The sequence below is a fragment of the Haliotis rubra genome, unplaced genomic scaffold (genome assembly GCF_003918875.1).
Source record: "Haliotis rubra isolate DU_JTF1 unplaced genomic scaffold, ASM391887v1 Scf347, whole genome shotgun sequence".
Lineage (NCBI taxonomy): Eukaryota > Metazoa > Mollusca > Gastropoda > Lepetellida > Haliotidae > Haliotis > Haliotis rubra.
The window spans coordinates 310,196-331,234 of record NW_025767021.1 but is presented as its reverse complement, the minus strand read 5'-3'; the positions used below and the strand labels follow the sequence as shown (position 1 = coordinate 331,234).

Here is a 21,039-nt window from a genome sequence, read left to right as displayed (position 1 = left end):
AAATAAAAACATCAGTGACTGTGATATAAAAGTGCATAAAAAAGTCAAAAAGACATCTGAGTGTAATATCATAAGGGAAAAAACTGTAAAATAGAATTCTAATAATTTGTACTATATTGTAATGCACACAACCTTTAACAAAGAAAATAACAACCATTAGCTACTCATGCCCACCCGTGATCTGACGCTGCTAGCGATGGCCACCCTGAGTGACGTCTGCTGACTAGAGGTAGCACTTTGATTACATATTTCACTGGAATACCAAGAATGACCACAGCTAGTAGCAACAGTCACACATGCTCCTCAACACATTTATATACTGAAGTCACAAATGGTGCAACTAGAACTTATCTAAACCTAACCATGACCACTTTTGGCATTTGATGACAAATTATTCTTAACCATAACCTTGACCTTCTCTCATCGTTTTGATTCTAACCTTTTTCTAGCCTTGGTTAATATGAAATGGGACACACATAAGAGTGGTCTCCCCTTGTTGATTGTCCTGAGTTTTGTGTAACAAACAGAAATTAAAACACAGATTAACAAATCTAAATACTTGATAAAATGGTACATGTCCAACTATCTTCACATAACCTGGGATATATGTTTCAACAGATCCCCCTAGGATGTCATGTATATTGGTATATGAAATTACTGAAGTTGACATATACTGGGATATACCGTGAAAAGTTCCCCAACCATACAGGAAAAGCAGTGTAACCATGCTAACAACTCACAACTCAATTATGTGCAAACAAAATAAAATATAACCACCAATATGTTTGGAATGGTAGAACACAACATATTAGATTGGAGTTGGTGAGTAATGGTTGTATAGTTAATAGTTATTGCTGAAAACATGCACACTGTTGACAAGCTTTCATGTAGAATCTCTCTCTGTGGATGACAATGTCAACTCAGGGAAAACAATATTTTTAACTTAGTTAAGGCTTGACAGTTCTAAGACACAGCATCCTGCAAAGTCATAACTAAATGAATGCATAATTAAGAGCAGCTATTATGTCCAGCAGAATTATTGCAATGATTACACAATAATTATAACAGCAAATACATTAAACCAGCTTAATAATCACCATTAAAACATGAACTCTGAAATTATCTGTACCATTAATCTCATTGCATTGATGGGCTATTTTCATGAAAATATGAAAGTGCAGATGGGGATATTTACAATAAATTAACATACAGAATTGAATGATGAGTGTCTAATATCAATGATAACTGCACCAAGGCTCATGTCATTTCAAGGACAATGTGTAGTGTTCTCCCCAAACCACATCGACTTGTCCACATCATTGACTCGTGCAATACATGGACTCAAAATTGGCTGGTGTCGCAACATCCCATAATGTACCAATATTCCCTTACCTCTGTGTGTGCGTGTGCGCGAGAGAGTGTGGGTGAGATGTGTATGCATGATGTGTGTGTGTGACTCCATGCTCATGTGTGTGTCAGTGTGTGTCATATGCGTATGATATACAGCTGCATCTACCTGTATATACCACTGAGTGTACATAATACACATCCATTAATGTATATAATGAGAGATGTGTGAAATATACATATCATCTACCCACCAATTTCCATGTACATAGCAACGGGTGTATGTAATATACATTCATATACCCACCAATTTCCATGTACATAGCAACGGGTGTATGTAATATACATTCATACACCCACCAATTTCCATGCACATAGCAACGGCTGTATGTAATATACATTCATATACCCATGAATTTCCATGCACATAGCAACGGGTGTATGTAATATACATTCATATACCCACCAATTTCCATGCACATAGCAACGGCGTGTATGTAATATACATTCATATACCCACCAATTTCCATGTACATAGCAACGGGTGTATGTAATATACATTCATACACCCACCAATTTCCATGTACATAGCAACGGGTGTATGTAATATACATTCATACACCCACCATTTTCCATGCACATAGCAATGGCTGTATGTAATATACATTCATATACCCACCAATTTCCATGCACATAGTAACGGGTGTATGTAATATACATTCATATACCCACCAATTTCCATGTACATAGCAACGGGTGTATGTAATATACATTCATACACCCACCAATTTCCATGCACATAGCAACGGGTGTATGTAATTTACATATCATCTTCCATGGACATTTCACCAGGCTTGTGCAACAAACATATCACTACACCTTTCTCCTTGGACTAATGAATGACAGGCCACACGTATATTCCCTCTGCAGACTGTACTGGCATATTTCATTGGAAGGTGAGCAATGAACACAAGTGAAACCCTAAAAACTATCCCTGCAGTAGAATAATTCTACAATGTGAAGGCAGTGGATTCACTGATAACACTGGTATGCTGAAAGTATGTCTCAGTCTGTGTGAGATCCCTTGGCAGAGGAGGAAGTAATATTGAGCCATGACTGCATGTGACATAAGTACATTATGTGATATAGGTGAGCTTGGTAGGGGCCCTGATGACAAGTTTAGCAGCCCTGAACAGTGATGTACAATGAATGTTGTAAGCACTATCGGCAGGATGATTGTCAGTTGACATGAGTGTCAGTTAGTTATATCTGATATTCAGTTACACAAACATCACTAACAACTACTCTGGCCCTTCATCATTCAATCCGCTTCCGCAGACTGCCATTTGTCACTCCGCTTTGGACGGTGCCGTTAATGATGCCATTCTTTGCTTGGCCTTGGCGCTACCGTTCTCCAGAGAGGTGGGACGCTGGGACTTATTGATGTAGGTCTGGTAGTAGAAGTTGGAGAAGAGGACGATGTGTGAGATCATGTAGGTGAGGAAGCCGATGTTGTAGCCGAGGGGGTAGCCACAGTCGAGGTAAATGGAGTAGGTGGTGTGGCCGAGGATGGCCCAGAACTGCATCTGTGGGAAGAGGAAGAGGAGTGATAATTTGTCACGTCAAAGTGCATCAGGCACAGAAAATATTTCAGCAGTACTCAGCCGAATAACTCATTTTTCTTAGAACTCACTCAAATATTAAGTTGGGTTAGCAAAATCCTGACAATGTTTTTCCAGAACAGATAAAAGTGTTCAAAGAGATTCCAGCTCGTCAAGGAGGGTGTACATGGCCAGGGACTCCCACCAGCATGGACGTGAATGTGAGTACTCACCAGCTGCATTGTGGTCATGTACTTCTTCCACCACAGGTACTTCTTCATGCTGGGCCCCATGGCAGACAGGAGGTAGTACAGGTACATGATCACATGAATCAAACAGTTGATGCTGGCCGAGAAGTAACCTGCAACATTCACGGTCTCATTACACGCACCATAAAATCCAAACAAATAATGACATTGATGACAACTAGAGAACAGTGACTGCTAACAGACAACTTAGTTCAAGAGACTGACAAGCAGCTAGCTGTCACATGGGATGCTGGCACTGAGGCAGGGAGAGGCCCATTTGGGGTGAGCTATTTTTGACTGTTCATTAGGGAACAACAGGACAGAGGTTTCCACTGTACCTCGAAAGGAAAGGGAGATAAAGCAATAACGTATGAGTCAGGACAAAGACAACTTAAAACAACTGATTTTTTTAATGTTGTTGTTGTGGCATAACAGTTTGACACTGACCTTCACCTCCTGGGACGAACCTGGCCCCTGCCCACCAGAGAATGGGCATAGTAGAGTGATGGTACAGATGGAGGAATGAGATCTGGTTACCTTTCTTCCGTAGAACGAAAAACACCTGCAGAAAAGACAGTCAGTCAGGTGCTCCCACTTATATTACTAAACTGATAACACAATACTTGGACATGGTCACAGAAACCACACTCTCTTTCTCAACACAAGAAAGAAATTGATTAGAGTTTACAAATGTTTCACCTCAAACTAAAGTTATTTTAGTCAAACTAGCTGATGTCTTCTATTAGGGACCGTTCATAATTTATGGCTAGGGGGGTTGGGGGTGATGATGATTTCTATGGAGTAGCATGTACAATGTGAATGGCTCCCCTAAAATTTATGTGCAAAATAAGTGACCCCCTTGCATGTCATGTACAAAATCAATGACCCCCCCTCCCCTTCCCATAATTTCCAAGCATAATTTTAAACATATTTTTATGTACAAAATTGCTGACCCCCCTAGCTCCCCAGAACAAAACGGGTGACCCCCCCTTAAAATAATAATCATCATCACCCCTCTAGCCATAAATTATGAACGGTCCCTTAGATGATGATCCACTGTCAAAGTATTTTTCATAGTGTGTTGTGTGAAATGGAAATAACCATTTTGAATCTTGTGCCATAAGGGACCGTTCATAATTTATGGCTAGGGAGGGTGATGATGATTTTAATGGAGAAGCATGTACAATGTGAATGCCCCCCCCTAAAATTTATGTACAAAGTAAGTGACCCCCACATGTCATGTACAAAATCAATGCCCCCTCCCCTTCCCATATTTTTAAAGCATAACTTGAAAGTATTTTTATGTACAAAATTGCTGACCCCCTAGAACATGTGTACAAATTTGATAACCCCCTACCTCCCAAGAACAAAATGGATGACCCCCTTAAAATCATCATCACATCCCCCCACCCCTCATAAATTATGAACGGTCCCTAAGGCTCAAAAAACCTACTTAGTGATTGGCTAATGTAGATTCCCCCTGAAGTCATTTCATTGGTTTGTCAAAGTGTTAATGAAATCTATTTCTCTCATGTCCTCTGAAAGGATATCTGTGAACATTAGAGAAAGGCACAGATTAGCCATGAAAGGTTACCTTCCATACAAACCAGTGTCATCTAATGTTATTAGTCATAAACTAGGCATGTCTCCTAAATACCTACAGTAAGTACTTACGGTATCTAGCAGCTCTATAAGCTTGGAGAAGTAAAACCACCAACACACATGTGCCAGCTGAAACACAACACATACTCCAGTCAGTGATAAAACAGCAGAAATGCAGCATTCAGGGTACAAAGATGAATTAAATATCATCCCTCTATCTTGTTCCATAAGAAGAGTGTACAGTATAACAGTTTTACTGATAGCACCAGTTTGGGATGTTTTATGATACCATGGAAGGAAATACACAGGGAAGTCGAGCGTACCAATCACAAGGCTTTTACCATAACTCAATTCCACTTCCTTTATCTAACCAATTAAACTTTGCAACACAATCGTTGAGGTACCTGGAAAGTGGTAGAAGGAGTTCCTGCATATATTTTTTGAAGGTTTCAAACCTGTCAATTTGTCTGTATTATTTTTTCCCTAAAACTGAGTCCCACAGCGAACAAACCTTCGTGGCTGTGGCCGCAATCTTAGTTGACACTGGCAAGCTCAGTTATAACAACTTATCTGATTGGCTACAGTGAGAAGTTGGAGCCAGCAAAGGAAGGTAATCTAATTATCGGGCTGAGCCGTAGATGCATCCAGGGTACTAAGATGAGATTTATCGGAACATATACCCCGGAGATTATCGAGGATGTATCCCTTTCCAATTTCGACAATTGTTCCCCATCTGCAGAATAACTGTTGGCTACTCACCCGCACCGCCATAGGATCATTGGAGTAGTCTACAGGTTGACAGGTTAGACTGAACCCCGGCTGCAGCCAGGCAGAGATGACAAACTGAAGTGTAGAGGTGTACCAATAAGCACCACAGGGGGCAACGCAGTAACATTTGAGTCCAGAAACACATATGGCAGTCCAATAACTCTACATTCTCACATAATAACTCTACATTCTCACATAATAACCCTACATTCTCACATAATAACTCTACATCCTCACATAATAACTCTACATCCTCACATAATAACTCTACATTCTCACATAATAACCCATCATAAACATTGTTCAAGGTATCATGGAAATCAAAATGTTCTGCTCACATTTTAGATAAGAAATTGTTTTCTCTTAAAATCCTGATCACATTGAAGGAGTTTAGTATGTTAGCCCCGGCCTATTACTGAATGATACACAATTGTCACTGAAGATCGTTACCAAGCATACCCAAGATTGTGGTTTAGCAGAGAAACCTTTCCTTTGCTTGTTGCTGCCCCTCTACTGTGGAATTATCTTCCACATTCTCTCCCTTTGGCCATAGGATCAGCAGCTGACTTTACACTATTCAAGCACTTGCTGAAGACCCACCTGTTTTCCTCTCATTACAACTAACTATATTTCCCTCCCTGTACATTTGCATATAATTGTAACATGTCAGCGCTTTGAGCATATGCCTTGTATATGGAAAAGGCGCATTACAAATGCACATTTATTATGATTATAAACCTTGAACTGTGCTTGAACTGTTGACTAAGTATTGTGATCGTCACGGCACCAACGTCTTTGTGAAAAAGGTGCTGCCAAAGTTGAGAATATAAGAGTCGGGCTAACTGGTATCAGGGAGGCTGGAATTATTTTTGTTTACTCATAATGATGCTCTGAACGATTTGAATGTCAGTTAAATCACCACTTTAACCCATCAGCACCAGCTTAATCCCACCAACAATATAAGTGAATCTGCGATTCTGACACCGCTAATGGAGGCAACTCTGTGCCTGTCTAAAATGTGCCTCCTTAGATAACTTGGTGAACAAGATCCTGACACCGCTAATGGAGGCAACTCACTGCCTGTCTAAAATGTGCCTCCTTAGATAACTTGGTTAACAAGATCCTGACACCGCTAATGCAGGCAACTCTGTGCCTGTCTAAAATGTGCCTCCTTAGATGACTTGGTTAACAAGATCCTGACACCGCTAATGGAGGCAACTCTGTGCCTGTCTAAAATGTGCCTCCTTAGATAACTTGGTTAACAAGATCCTGACACCGCTAATGGAGGCAACTCACTGCCTGTCTAAAATGTGCCTCCTTAGATAACTTGGTTAACAAGATCCTGACACCGCTAATGGAGGCAACTCTGTGCCTGTCTAAAATGTGCCTCCTTAGATAACTTGGTTAACAAGATCCTGACACCGCTAATGGAGGCAACTCTGTGCCTGTCTAAAATGTGCCTCCTTAGATAACTTGGTTAACAAGATCCTGACACGCTAATGCAGGCAACTCTGTGCCTGTCTAAAATGTGCCTCCTTAGATGACTTGGTTAACAAGATCCTGACACGCTAATGGAGGCAACTCTGTGCCTGTCTAAAATGTGCCTCCTTAGATAACTTGGTTAACAAGATCCTGACACACGCTAATGGAGGCAACTCACTGCCTGTCTAAAATGTGCCTCCTTAGATAACTTGGTTAACAAGATCCTGACACCGCTAATGGAGGCAACTCTGTGCCTGTCTAAAATGTGCCTCCTTAGATGACTTGGTTAACAAGATCCTGACACACTTAATGCAGGCAACTCTGTGCCTGTCTAAAATGTGCCTCCTTAGATAACTTGGTTAACAAGATCCTGACACAGCTAATGGAGGCAACTCTGTGCCTGTCTAAAATGTGCCTCCTTAGATGACTTGGTTAACAAGATCCTGACACAGCTAATGGAGGCAACTCTGTGCCTGTCTAAAATGTGCCTCCTTAGATAACTTGGTTAACAAGATCCTGACACAGCTAATGGAGGCAACTCTGTGCCTGTCTAAAATGTGCCTCCTTAGATGACTTGGTTAACAAGATCCTGACACACGCTAATGGAGGCAACTCTGTGCCTGTCTAAAATGTGCCTCCTTAGATAACTTGGTTAACAAGATCCTGACACCGCTAATGGAGGCAACTCACTGCCTGTCTAAAATGTGCCTCCTTAGATAACTTGGTTAACAAGATCCTGACACACGCTAATGGAGGCAACTCTGTGCCTGTCTAAAATGTGCCTCCTTAGATGACTTGGTTAACAAGATCCTGACATCAGCTAATGCAGGCAACTCTGTGCCTGTCTAAAATGTGCCTCCTTAGATAACTTGGTTAACAAGATCCTGACACCGCTAATGGAGGCAACTCTGTGCCTGTCTAAAATGTGCCTCCTTAGATGACTTGGTTAACAAGATCCTGACACGCTAATGGAGGCAACTCTGTGCCTGTCTAAAATGTGCCTCCTTAGATAACTTGGTTAACAAGATCCTGACACGCTAATGGAGGCAACTCTGTGCCTGTCTAAAATGTGCCTCCTTAGATGACTTGGTTAACAAGATCCTGACACCGCTAATGGAGGCAACTCTGTGCCTGTCTAAAATGTGCCTCCTTAGATAACTTGGTTAACAAGATCCTGACACCGCTAATGGAGGCAACTCACTGCCTGTCTAAAATGTGCCTCCTTAGATAACTTGGTTAACAAGATCCTGACACAGCTAATGCAGGCAACTCTGTGCCTGTCTAAAATGTGCCTCCTTAGATGACTTGGTTAACAAGATCCTGACACCACTAATGGAGGCAACTCACTGCCTGTCTAAAATGTGCCTCCTTAGATAACTTGGTTAACAAGATCCTGACACGCTAATGCAGGCAACTCTGTGCCTGTCTAAAATGTGCCTCCTTAGATGACTTGGTTAACAAGATCCTGACACCGCTAATGGAGGCAACTCACTGCCTGTCTAAAATGTGCCTCCTTAGATAACTTGGTTAACAAGATCCTGACACCGCTAATGGAGGCAACTCTGTGCCTGTCTAAAATGTGCCTCCTTAGATGACTTGGTTAACAAGATCCTGACACCGCTAATGGAGGCAACTCTGTGCCTGTCTAAAATGTGCCTCCTTAGATGACTTGGTTAACAAGATCCTGACACCGCTAATGGAGGCAACTCTGTGCCTGTCTAAAATGTGCCTCCTTAGATGACTTGGTTAACAAGATCCTGACACCGCTAATGGAGGCAACTCTGTGCCTGTCTAAAATGTGCCTCCTTAGATGACTTGGTTAACAAGATCCTGACACCGCTAATGGAGGCAACTCACTGCCTGTCTAAAATGTGCCTCCTTAGATAACTTGGTTAACAAGATCCTGACACCGCTAATGGAGGCAACTCTGTGCCTGTCTAAAATGTGCCTCCTTAGATGACTTGGTTAACAAGATCCTGACACCGCTAATGGAGGCAACTCTGTGCCTGTCTAAAATGTGCCTCCTTAGATAACTTGGTTAACAAGATCCTGACACCGCTAATGGAGGCAACTCTGTGCCTGTCTAAAATGTGCCTCCTTAGATGACTTGGTTAACAAGATCCTGACACCGCTAATGGAGGCAACTCTGTGCCTGTCTAAAATGTGCCTCCTTAGATGACTTGGTTAACAAGATCCTGACACCGCTAGTGGAGGCAACTCACTGCCTGTCTAAAATGTGCCTCCTTAGATGACTTGGTTAACAAGATCCTGACACCGCTAATGGAGGCAACTCTGTGCCTGTCTAAAATGTGCCTCCTTAGATGACTTGGTTAACAAGATCCTGACACCGCTAATGGAGGCAACTCTGTGCCTGTCTAAAATGTGCCTCCTTAGATGACTTGGTTAACAAGATCCTGACACCGCTAATGGAGGCAACTCTCTGTCTAAACCAACTCTGTGCCTGTCTAAAATGTGCCTCCTTAGATGACTTGGTTACAAGGCTAACAAAACAAGTGGTGGATTACCTCAACAAACAGGTACATACACAGCAGCATGAGGAAGAAGTTGTACGTCACGAGGAGGTTGTTGACCTTGAAGGCTGGGCGATTGGACATCAGCCTGCTACCCCAGGCAACAACAACAAGATACACCAACACTGCAGCCACCGTCGGCCACACAGATTCCATCATAAACCATCCATCCGTCCGAGGGTCTACAAAAACACCGATATCAGATATCACAGTTACTTACAGTATATATGCTATGAACAGTTACCATGGTGATCTTCTACTGTCATGTAACATACATTTTATTGGCTAGTTATTTTGTTTTTAATCAAAGATATGCTTGCTAGTTCAGAAATTGTCACAGAACAATGTTTCAGTAGTAGCTCACTGTTAATTGGTTTTGCATAAACGTTTGCTTTAGGAAAATAGTATTTTAGGTAAGAGAGTGACGTGAGGTAGAAAGAAAAATGGCAGCGTTCTAAAGGAAAGAAGCTCACGTAACACTACTACAGCAGGAATATTAGTCACCTGATTAACATCTACAACAACACAGATACCATAAACAGTTACCACGGTTATTTTCTAAAACAGCATAGATATCAGTTACTATTGTGTTGTAATACAAAAACGTAAACATCACAAACAGTTACCATGGTTATTTACTACAGTTGAGATATTAGTTACCATCTCCATATCTCCACTACAAGAGATTCAGCATCACAGGTAACACAGATCAGAGGTTAACAATGTGTGTTAACAATAACTCTTCAATGAATAGACAATCCCATTTTAGGAAAGTGGTCAAATGTAACATATGATATATTTGGGATTACACTTTGTCAGTAAAGTACAGATTCTAGTACTTCTGTTGGAAGCATCGGTGGCTGAGCGGGTTAGATGGCTGACTTTGTGTGCTGGCGATTAGGTGCCTGACTCTGAGGGTGTGAGTTTGAATCCTGTATGGGACTTAACCTAACGAAAGTACTAGAATCTGTACTTTATTGAGAAAGTGTAATCCCTAATATAACATATGTAACTCTCCAGTGGACTCGTACTCAGTCTGTCAATCAGCTGTCAGTAAACACATTAACACGGTAAACAACTCAAGAATGTATTACTACATAAAAACAATATATTAAACAATTGCTGCTTTGTATATGTTACAGAGAGAATAAAAGAAGCAAAACACCCAGTCACATAATTTGAGACATCATTCATTTTCATCTTATTAATGAATTAAGAATGAAGAACACTGGTATATAGCTCTTGCTAGCATTATTATAACCATGGTTTAGTGTTAGGAGTGAATGCTTTTAGCACCAGGCTATCAACCACCTCATGTCATAAATCACATAAGGTTATCTACAAGTGGGTTTGCTAAACAATACTGAAACTCCTGCCTGAAGAACATTGAACATATTTTTTACACACCTTCAGATATCCTCTACATTTTTAAAACATGATGTCCTTACCTCTCAACTCGGTCATGACCCATGTATATTTGTCCATTAGCGCTGTAAGGGCTGCCATGGTTAGATCAAGGTCAAGGTCACCACTTTAGGACGGCTGTAAAATACAAACAAGAGTCATCAGAAGATGATAAATCCCCCCGGCCCCCACAAATTTGAAAGAACAAATCATCTGAGAGTTACTTAAAGTCCTTTAGACTAAGTCCAAATCGTTTCCATGGAAATCATGAAAGAAAAATATAAACGCAAAAAATCTGCAAATAGCAGAAGGCACCACTTCAAGATCTGTTTGATATATCTGCCAAGTCTTGTAGTTGTAGAAAGATACTGAACGGCTTTCAAGTTGTGCTCCAGAAACGAAGCCCATCCCTCCCTTTTGAGACTAAGTCTGATTCGTTTCAATGGAAAACAAGAAAAATAAAAATGCCAAAAATCCGCAAATAGCAAAAGGCACTACTTTGGGATCTGTCTCATATGTCTGCCAAGTTTTATTGATAGATATTGAGCAATTTTTGAGTTAGCTCAAAAGGCACCACTTCAGGTTCTGTTTGATACATATACAAATTTTTGTTCTTTTCAGTTACGCTCCGCGGAAATGAAATTATTTAGGACGGACGGACACACACTTCATAGGCGTTGACTATATCCCCACACATTATATGTCATGGTAAAGAATCAAATTACAAGTGGCTGATGTTGTTGAGGAACATACTAAAAAAGTAGTGAGTGAATGAGTTTGATTTTATGCCGCGTTTAGCAATATTCCAGCAATGTCACGGCAAGGGGACACCAGAAATGGGTTTCAAACATTGTACCCATGTCGGGAATCAAACCCAGGTCTTCCGTGTGATGAGCGAACCCTTTAATCACTAGGCTACCCCACCGCCCAGATTAATTAGTGCCCTTCTTGAAGAACGACTCTGTTTCCCTGACATGACCACACTGACCAGTACTTGACCAGTAGTGGCTGTAATGTGTACCCGGGACGGTCACCCCATTACAAGTGGGAACACCATGCAGCACAACGACCTTGTTCCAAGATGGAGGCATAACCAACATTTCTTTTCTCAATTATGAACTGGACAAAGGTATAGTATGGCTTGGGCCAGTAAACTGAAGGGACGTCCAATTGTGGCAAATGTAAGTGTACATATACTGTTTGACATACAATCATTGTATGATCCCTACAGAATACATTCTGTCAACAAGCAGTGACAAGATAACACTTTATCATCACCACGGAAACATGGGTTACATCAGCACAAGGAAATAAGGAGGTCACACATATAATATAGATTAAATGAGTCACCAACAAAAGGATGATCAACAATTTATGATCACAAAAACTTTGTACTAGCATTCATGAATACAACCCAGGCCCTGTTTGTTCTCAGCATCAGCAAATCAGTGAACAGATAACAGTGTTTTAAAAAACATGACATGAAGGTAGAGTCAATCTGAAAATGTCTTAAACAACATAGAAAACAACCACTTTTGAGTGAGTGAGTGAGTATGGTTTTACACCGCTGTTAGCAATGTTCCAGCAATATCATGGTGGGGACACCAGAAATAGGCTTCTTACATTGTACCCATATCAGGAATCGAACCGAGGTCTTCAGCGTGGTGGGCGGACCCGCTTTAACCATTAGGCTACCCCACTGCCTCAAACCTCTGTTGACCCTTACATACCTGTTTGCATCCCATGTGAGTTATGAGTCAATGATGCTGCCCAGATATTAACACTGGTCTGTTCTGCTATCATTATCAAAAATAACGGATTTAAACATGTAATATCTTTCCTAACATCTATGATATTTTTTTTTTTCGTGACATTTTCATACAAATAATTATCCTTTCTTACATCAAAATACAAAATTAGAAATTTCACTTCATTTCTCTAAAATAGTTCTGCAAAATCTGCACCATTATTTTTATACAGTAAAAGAATTAACAAAAGTGTTAACAGCTAACGTTAAAGAACCATGGTCTGTTAACATTTGGTAACATTTAGGTTAATGTTTTTTACAAGTAAGTGTGACTGTATTGAAAACATATTATAAACGGATAAGTCATAATAAGTGACAGGATTCACTGACAACCGTCCATCAGACAGTTTTAACAACCTTTGTTACCCTGTCACTTGTCAAAGTCAAGTCAACACAATGTCAAAGTGTCATTTTAAATACTGGGCTACAGAGACACAACCAGGAATTTACACAAAATCTGGCATTCCATACTCCCAGAAATAAAATATATAAAAAATATATGCAGATGCAAAAGAAATACAGAGTACCGGTATATCATTGCATCCAAAAGCTTCCTGCAGTTTCAGTTGGGTAATTCCATATCTTATTTTTAACTAATGGCCTCTTTGCATGCATAATAATACTTCACAATATTCACATATAACTATATTGCAGGATTATTTATTCATGTGCATCATTCCCTGTTCTTCAGGAAAAGATCTTTGAAAATGAAAATGAATCATTTTAATCAAAGCTGCAGTTGAACGAGTTCACCATGTTCACAACTGAACTGTTCATGAAAATTACGCAAAATTCTTTGTCATGCTATGCCTACTTCATGTATTCTTACACACAGCAACACTTAAAATCCTGATCCAATATGACGATAATAATAATAATCTGTTTTTGCATGAAATGCTCCATGTTCTATTGTCCCAGCTAACAAGAGGCTGTTGCCATAGGAGGTTATGTATAAGTCACATGGCCAGTTAATGCGGCCCTGATCTGACTGTCTAATCATGGTGACTTTATAATGCAGGCTGCCCAGGAATAAGACTGGGATATTAAGAATACTTTTGGAAAACTTATATGGAATTAAACTAATTCTATGCATGACTAGTCACATCACATGTATCTTCAGAGATATAGAATCATCATGCTCGGATAGTAACGGATGTACGGGTAAATCATGGCACCATATCTGATCCATTATACCTAATGTTAAGCATTTCCTCTGTCAGCCATCATGCCAATGTTTCCTGAATGGGGCTAGTGAATACTGTACTTCAATTCCCGACCAGTAAATTAATGATTATAAATAACCAATGACCATAAGGAATTATGGATAATCTGTCCGCAGTGAATTAAGTGAACGATCCAAGCCATCAACCGAAATAAAATGCACATACTTAGTATATCGAAAACTTATTATGCATGTTCTCTGTACCTAATAACTATTTATACATGTTATTAGGTGGGTTAATATATAACTCTTTATAATACAATGCTTTACAAATTTTAATGGCAGGATCGATATTCTAACAATGAATGTTTGTTTCATTAGTATTTTGTGATATTTCATCAGATCATAGAAAATTTATAAAGTATGATTTTGCATGGATAATCAGTTAACGTCAATTGTCTCTTCTCCCAAATTAATGATCCTTAATAATTACATTTTTGACTGCTCAACACACTCTGGGACTCCAGACGATGTTTTCAGCTCCTTTGGTTCCAGTCTGCTGGAGGCAGTAGGGTAGCCTAGTGGTTAAAGTGTTGGCTCGTCACACCGAAGATGCAGGTTTGATTCCCCACATGATACAATGTGTGAGGCCCTTTTGTGTTGTCCGCCCCAACTGTGATACTGCTGGTATATAGCTAAAAACGGTGTGAAACCATACTCACTCACTCCAGTCAGTTGTGTAGTTTGTAAGCCGACTGAGACCTGCTCAAAGCTATCTCCTATATAAATCTACAGTAAATACTGAAATGAATAATTCACCAGGGGAATCTCACCTATTCAAACTCAGACAGGTATTGCTTGTTAATGTTTTGTAACATGTGACATACATACATGATCAGATGCAAATTAAAAGTCACCTCACACATGCCAGACAGCTTTTTAAGCGGAATATTTTTAAGAAACGATTTCATCTGGTCTAAAAAGTATCAAATAGACTGGGCTTTAGGACAAATGAAGTTTCAAACATGTTGAATAACCAAAGAAACTATCACTACCAAATTTGGGTTTTTACTTAGTTGCCATCTATTAGCGACAAGTAGACAATAAACAAACACCTGGAAAGGCGTATGTGTGAAATGTAATTTGTTCTTTATTTTGGTTACACAGTTTTGCTGTTATTTTCTTTTTGAAACATTCCATGCATATATGTATACCAACAAACCAAAATTAATTCAGTTTGTGGTGTTTTTGGTTGCAGATTTGATAAAATACACAGGTTATCATGGAATCAAAGCAGGCATAAACAGTTAATCCTTGTTCCTGAGATAAGCATAAAAGCTTGTGTGACGAGACTGGTTGTCGTCAGAAGTGCTGTGGGGCACCTGATAACCCCTGCTGACACCTGCTGCATAAATTGTATGTAGCAGTATCTGGGCATGGTCAAAGTACTGATATTTTCCTCTGGTATAAATCATAAGTAATCAGAAGGAAGACAATCTATAGTCCTGACTTGTATTTTTAACAAGACCAGTTATATTCAACACTAATTTGCCTTGTTGCCATGGCTGACCAGAAAAGTGTTGAAACTTCTAACTACACTTGTCATGCTTAAGTTATACCACAGCATGTCAGTTTATTAAGGGTAAAAAGCCTGGTGTGAAATATACTGGAGCTATCCCATGATTACACTCATGCTCATGTATAGATATGGTGATGAAATAGCCAACAAAGTTGAGGTGAGTGCAGATCCTGGCTTGACTATGTAAAAGTTAGGATGTATTCTTTACGCCAAAGCATGAGTGAGTGAGTTTAGTTGTATGCCGCTTTAGGAGGATTCTAGCAATATCACAGCATGATACACCTGAAATGGTTTCACACATTGTACCCATGTGGGGAATAGAACCCGGGTTTTCGGTGTGACAAGCTAACGCTTTAACCACTAGGCTACCCCACCACCCCTTTATGCCATAGACTGACTGACTGAGTTTGGTTTTATGCCACTTTTAGCAATATTCCAGCAACATCACGGCGGGGGACACCAGAAATGCTTTATGCCATATAAGTACATGAATGCTGACAGAAACTTCATTAAATTGGGTATTATTCAGACTTTCCATGTTTAAATATTCAACACTAGATTGTGTGTGAGTGTGTAAACGACTTCATCAGGACAGTATTTCACTTATTAACAGTGATACAGGGTTTTCATGTTCACCAGATTGGTGAAAGTCATGAGCACAGACATGGCATCGACAAACTTATAAACATAATCAGGGAGCATCTCTGATTCAGATCGAGGATCATATGTTAATGAAACAACAACTTACAGTGTCTTTAGATGCCTCCGTTTATAATGTGCCAATGCCAATGTAAACTTGCTCTTGAATAGCTCTCATCTCCCCAGGCTTGAAGCTATGTGTTAAATGCTTTTAATTTGAGGTTGTCCTTAGCAGTTGTATACCCAGAATCACAAGATCATTTGAATATGTTGATATACGATATGCAGTAATCATGGAGCCGCATAACAGCAGACTAATATCCCAATAAATATACTTTTATATGGTTTATAACTAATAAGAATGTAATTGCATTTGTCTCTTTCTTATGCACATCATATCATTATGTATGAAATGTTACCAGCTGAGAGCTTTATTTCCAATAGTATATACTCACTTTTATTTTACAGTTTCATACATATTTATACTTTTAAGCAATGTAACAACTTTCCATATAATTTGCGATCTTTTTCAAATTATCTTCCCTTCGCTAACCCACTAGGTGCGCTGATCTGGACGGTCCAACCTAAACTGACAGCACACGTATGCGTGATGTGAGCTAAACTTGTTACTATTACACTTACAGACAGTTAAGAGTAGCCTTCACTTTTATTGGTAACGTTCACGCTGGTGTGAAAACAGGATATCTTTTCCCTTAAACAATGATATATCTAGTGTTGTGTCCTCAAACAGCAATCGAAATACCTGACTGCCCGACCGCCCTGGACGGGTTATTTTCAACACGGACTGCCAGATTCTTAAATTCACCTTCCCGTCGGTCAGGTTAAAATTTAGAAATGTATATGAAGATATTCATCATATTTCAGGATAATAAATCATTAATAATTCATTCGTAAAGTAAATGATGAATTCCAATAATGGATGATAAGCTAAATTGGATGTCAAACCTAAATTATTTGCAGGCAGGTAAGTTTTGGTCAGGGCTGGCAAGTTTTACATCTAAACAGCCCTGTGGTCTGGCTGAAATTTTTGGTAGTTTCATACCCTGCCTGAAATATTTGTTCTGTCATTTCATGAAACATCAGGGATGCCTATATTGCAATAATCACCACCTGATTCGTCCAAAGCGAAGTGGTAGAGCAGCTGATTGTTCATTTGAGAGTGTGTTTTGTCAGTTTGTTTTGAAATTGATAGTTGAAGTCTTACACCAGAGGTTTCATTATCAAAATGTTAACTTTGATGCATATTTTTATTGTACTTGCACTCAAATGTATTATCACTGATTAGGTTGTATGCATTCAATTCAGTAAGACAGGAAGCTGATACAGTATGCGAAATGGAATGTCTTGTATGCAAAGTGTGAATTTCATCATACCCATTTGGATTTGACAAACAATGTTCAAGAAATTGTAAACTAAACAGTTACGGACAAATCATCACCTACATATTATGACACAATGTTCAGATACAATTTGAAAATAGAGTGGAAATTAGTGAAATCTGTTTCAGTATCTGCAAGGGTTTATGGTGTATGGTGTATAAAATGATTGTATGGATGAATGGTGCATATTTGTTGCAAATTTCTACAATGATTGCATTTCAGTTACAAATTAAGGATATATATAATAATGGCATTTTTACTTTTTGCTTTAGACAAAAATTACATTTTTTTCAGACACAGAAGAGTCCATACTAGTTTAAATACACATTCAAGGGTACTTACAAACTACACCTTTTCAACATATAAATACAAATTAATATATTCATGCAAAATTTCAATCTCTATAATGACACTGTTAAGTGTTATAAACATAAAATGGTTGACATTTTGCTGACTTGCAGTGTCTACAGATAGTTTGCCCTCACAATGATCAGATGAGTATAATAGTTATGACAATGTTTATGCTGCATGTCAGTCAGGCTCTGCTTGTAAGCTGGTCACTCAACATTAATGTTGTCAAACAGGATATCTTTGTTTGAAATGTTTGTGTCAAGGTTTGGTTTGCATGTATGTTTGATAAACTCAAATTCAAAATACCAGTTCTGTTTAATATGTTTATAATTGAGTGAGTTTGGTTTTACACCACTTTTAGCAAGATTCCCTTTAACAACTAGGCTACCTCACCGCTACAATCTGTCTATAACCATGGCAAGTTGTCCATAACCATGGCAACATTAAAATCTAAGCTGTGTTGACCCTTATAGCTCATTAATTACTTATTGTCAAATCTGGGCTGGTGTGAACCTTAAATTCATCACCATAAACACTGGACCTAAACCATCGGTATCGGTATCGGTGTCTGTAAGCATGGTTCTGTCATTACTCAGAATGGAGGCTGTGGTGCAGACTTCATGTGACTGAAACCAGTCATTACAGTCATTTCATTGTAAATAATTCTCAGGTTTGGATACACTATGTATATGTACCTCCATCGCCTACGTATAAAGGGTGGAACTGCAGTGTAGTAAACACTAGTGTATAAGTCAAGCTATGAGACCCTGTTTTACTGGAAGTCAAATAAGACCCACACTGAGCTGGACTTTCTGCAATCCTAACTGTTCTGTGATACTAAGCAGTGTGGAGAGTGGCAGGGGTTGACTAACGCTCAGTCCCTGAATATATACAGTTCTGATTGCATCAAATAAACCCATTTAAATTGAAAAGGAACCCTAGGGAGACCAGAGATTTAGAACATGAGGAAATTAGATTGCTTCATTTAGGGCTTTAGCATTGCAGGGAGGGCTAGGCTGTAGGGAAAATAATATGTTTCTGGGACTGTGAGACAGACTAGCTTAGGGCTTGAGGTACTGTATACAAATCCTTGAAATATTGATGAGATTTATCCTGTCAGCATATATATACACTTTAGATCCTTTAAATACAGGCGGAAGTTTCTGTACTTCCAAGATGTATGCAAACATGTCACACATTGATTTGATCAAACCTGTAAATACTAAACAGATTTTCCTGTTTCCATCATTAAATGCTCTCTTGTGACATACTGTATAACTGAAACAGGGACAACAAAACAGCTCGTTAACTCAGGTAATTAACTGATGATCCAGGTGACATTAACAATACCCACACTAATCACTTCTATCTTGTACAATTGCCTAATTAGCATTGATTAGTTGCCATTGTTATTCTAATAAATCTAATTGTTTTGTTGGCATTTAAAGACAAATGTTTTCATAACTAGCTGTAAACCAACATAAGTCACTGACAATAACAAAAATTAGAAAGTTCTTCAAAAAGAATTAGGCATTGAATGAATACTTTTTGATGTCAGTTCAACACTGATGTCAATTATGTGCTGATATATTTTTCTGACATTATCAGACATAAAGAGAACCTGTTTTAACTGTTTGCATTGGCAAAAACACAGATTTTATGAAACCAGTGATAAACATTCCCAGTATCATAAGCTGATGACCAGGTTGAAATAATAATGGCATAAGAATTAGTGCTGCAAGAGTACTGATACTTAGAAACCTCAGTTTCAATCAAAATGCCCTGTTGTGGTGTTTATTATAAGAAACAAGTCATTACTCTATACTTATATACATTTTCTGGACAGATAAATGGAAAATACTGAACATGTGGACAGGCTTAAGAGTATTTTTTTTAAATATATGCATCAATGCTAACTGAAAACCATACAAAAACATATCCTCTGTGCTGAAACATAAAAAGACCCAAAACACTCTTACATTAAGACTGTATAAAGTACATATGCTATTTTTTTATAACTCAGTTACTATTTACTTACTCTTAATTTCACTCATCCCATACTTTACCATAGATGTTATAGATATTTGTTCATATGTACATAATGTCTATACCTGGATCAGTCAAAATGGGTAATGGAACAGAACGAAACTACAATAGAGGCAAACATGTAACAGATGACTGTATTGGGTATTAAAATAATATTTAAGATGTAACTTTCATTTCAAAAACACTATTAAGATATTTTAACAAAAAAGCTCAATCACTTGCAGATACTTCAACCACAATGCGCATAGTAAAGCAAACCTAAAATTCAAAGGTAGAACATGCCCTTACCAATATCACTTTTTCTTGATGATCACTTCACTTGAGTATTTCTTTACACTTAGGGTATTGGGGGTATTTAAATGAGGTGCCTGTCATCCGATCAAAGATTGCGATCACTCTGCAATTCGCCGAGAATGCACAACGCAAATATCAATTAAAGTTCACGTATAACAGCTATCATGCTCTGGACTTTAGACTCGTAGTCGTACCACGATCTTGGCCTAGTCGGGTGAGTGTGGTTTTCCCCTATATTGGCAGAGGGTTGATCCTTGTAGCGATCCTGATAACGTAGATCACTTGATCTGTTAAAGGACAGCGTGAAGTGGCGTATAGCATATGTTGAGAACTACATTGACACTACTGAAAAACAGTTATATAGTAATCGCCTAATCATTAGATTGTCCAATTAATAGGGTGGAACCGTAAATCGATCATCATGCATTAAAGTCATGTGCAAAATGACCTTTGCAGATACAGCGCCTGGAGTTTTCAATGAACAATTTTCGATAAAGTAAAAACCACATATGGCAATATTCGTGTTTGGAGACAATTATCATGCACAAAGAGTACTTACAGCAATGATGAACAGTCAGGGTTGATGCGGTGCCTGGATACTGAAATGTGTTGATTTACACGAGGTTAGGGGTCACTTCTCCAGACTGGGATTCACCGGACACTTCCTCCGGTAAGAGCCAATCACATTTAACTTAAGAAAATATCTCCAATGATGGATTCATTTACAGCGATGCTCATTGGCTAATGATAAATGGAATTCCTCCAAACGTGCTGTCCC

The 21,039-nt window shown here is 39.0% G+C and overlaps 1 protein-coding gene across 1 annotated transcript; it reads right to left on the bottom strand.

Moving 5' to 3' along the window:
- Positions 1-1,870: 1,870 nt before the first annotated feature.
- Positions 1,871-20,921, bottom strand: LOC124284854 (elongation of very long chain fatty acids protein 4-like). The gene is made up of 8 exons (XM_046720972.1): positions 20,821-20,921; positions 11,028-11,121; positions 9,574-9,761; positions 5,558-5,641; positions 4,871-4,927; positions 3,644-3,758; positions 3,182-3,309; positions 1,871-2,933 (listed from the first exon to the last, which is right to left on the bottom strand). Exons 2-8 carry the CDS (start codon positions 11,083-11,085, stop codon positions 2,697-2,699), a joined length of 867 nt encoding a protein of 288 aa, XP_046576928.1. The 5' UTR covers positions 11,086-11,121; positions 20,821-20,921; the 3' UTR covers positions 1,871-2,696.
- Between the last annotated feature and the right edge of the window lie 118 nt (positions 20,922-21,039).

Bases quoted from the DNA above. Each gene is read 5' to 3' on its own strand.
- LOC124284854 (XM_046720972.1), bottom strand. From the start codon at position 11,085: ATGGCAGCCCTTACAGCGCTAATGGACAAATATACATGGGTCATGACC. The intron at 5,642-9,573 runs GTAATCCACCAC...TCTACACTTCAG, and splicing joins GTATGTACCTGTTTGTTGAG to TTTGTCATCTCTGCCTGGCT. The intron at 3,759-4,870 runs GTAAGTACTTAC...TCTTTTCTGCAG, and splicing joins TTATAGAGCTGCTAGATACC to GTGTTTTTCGTTCTACGGAA.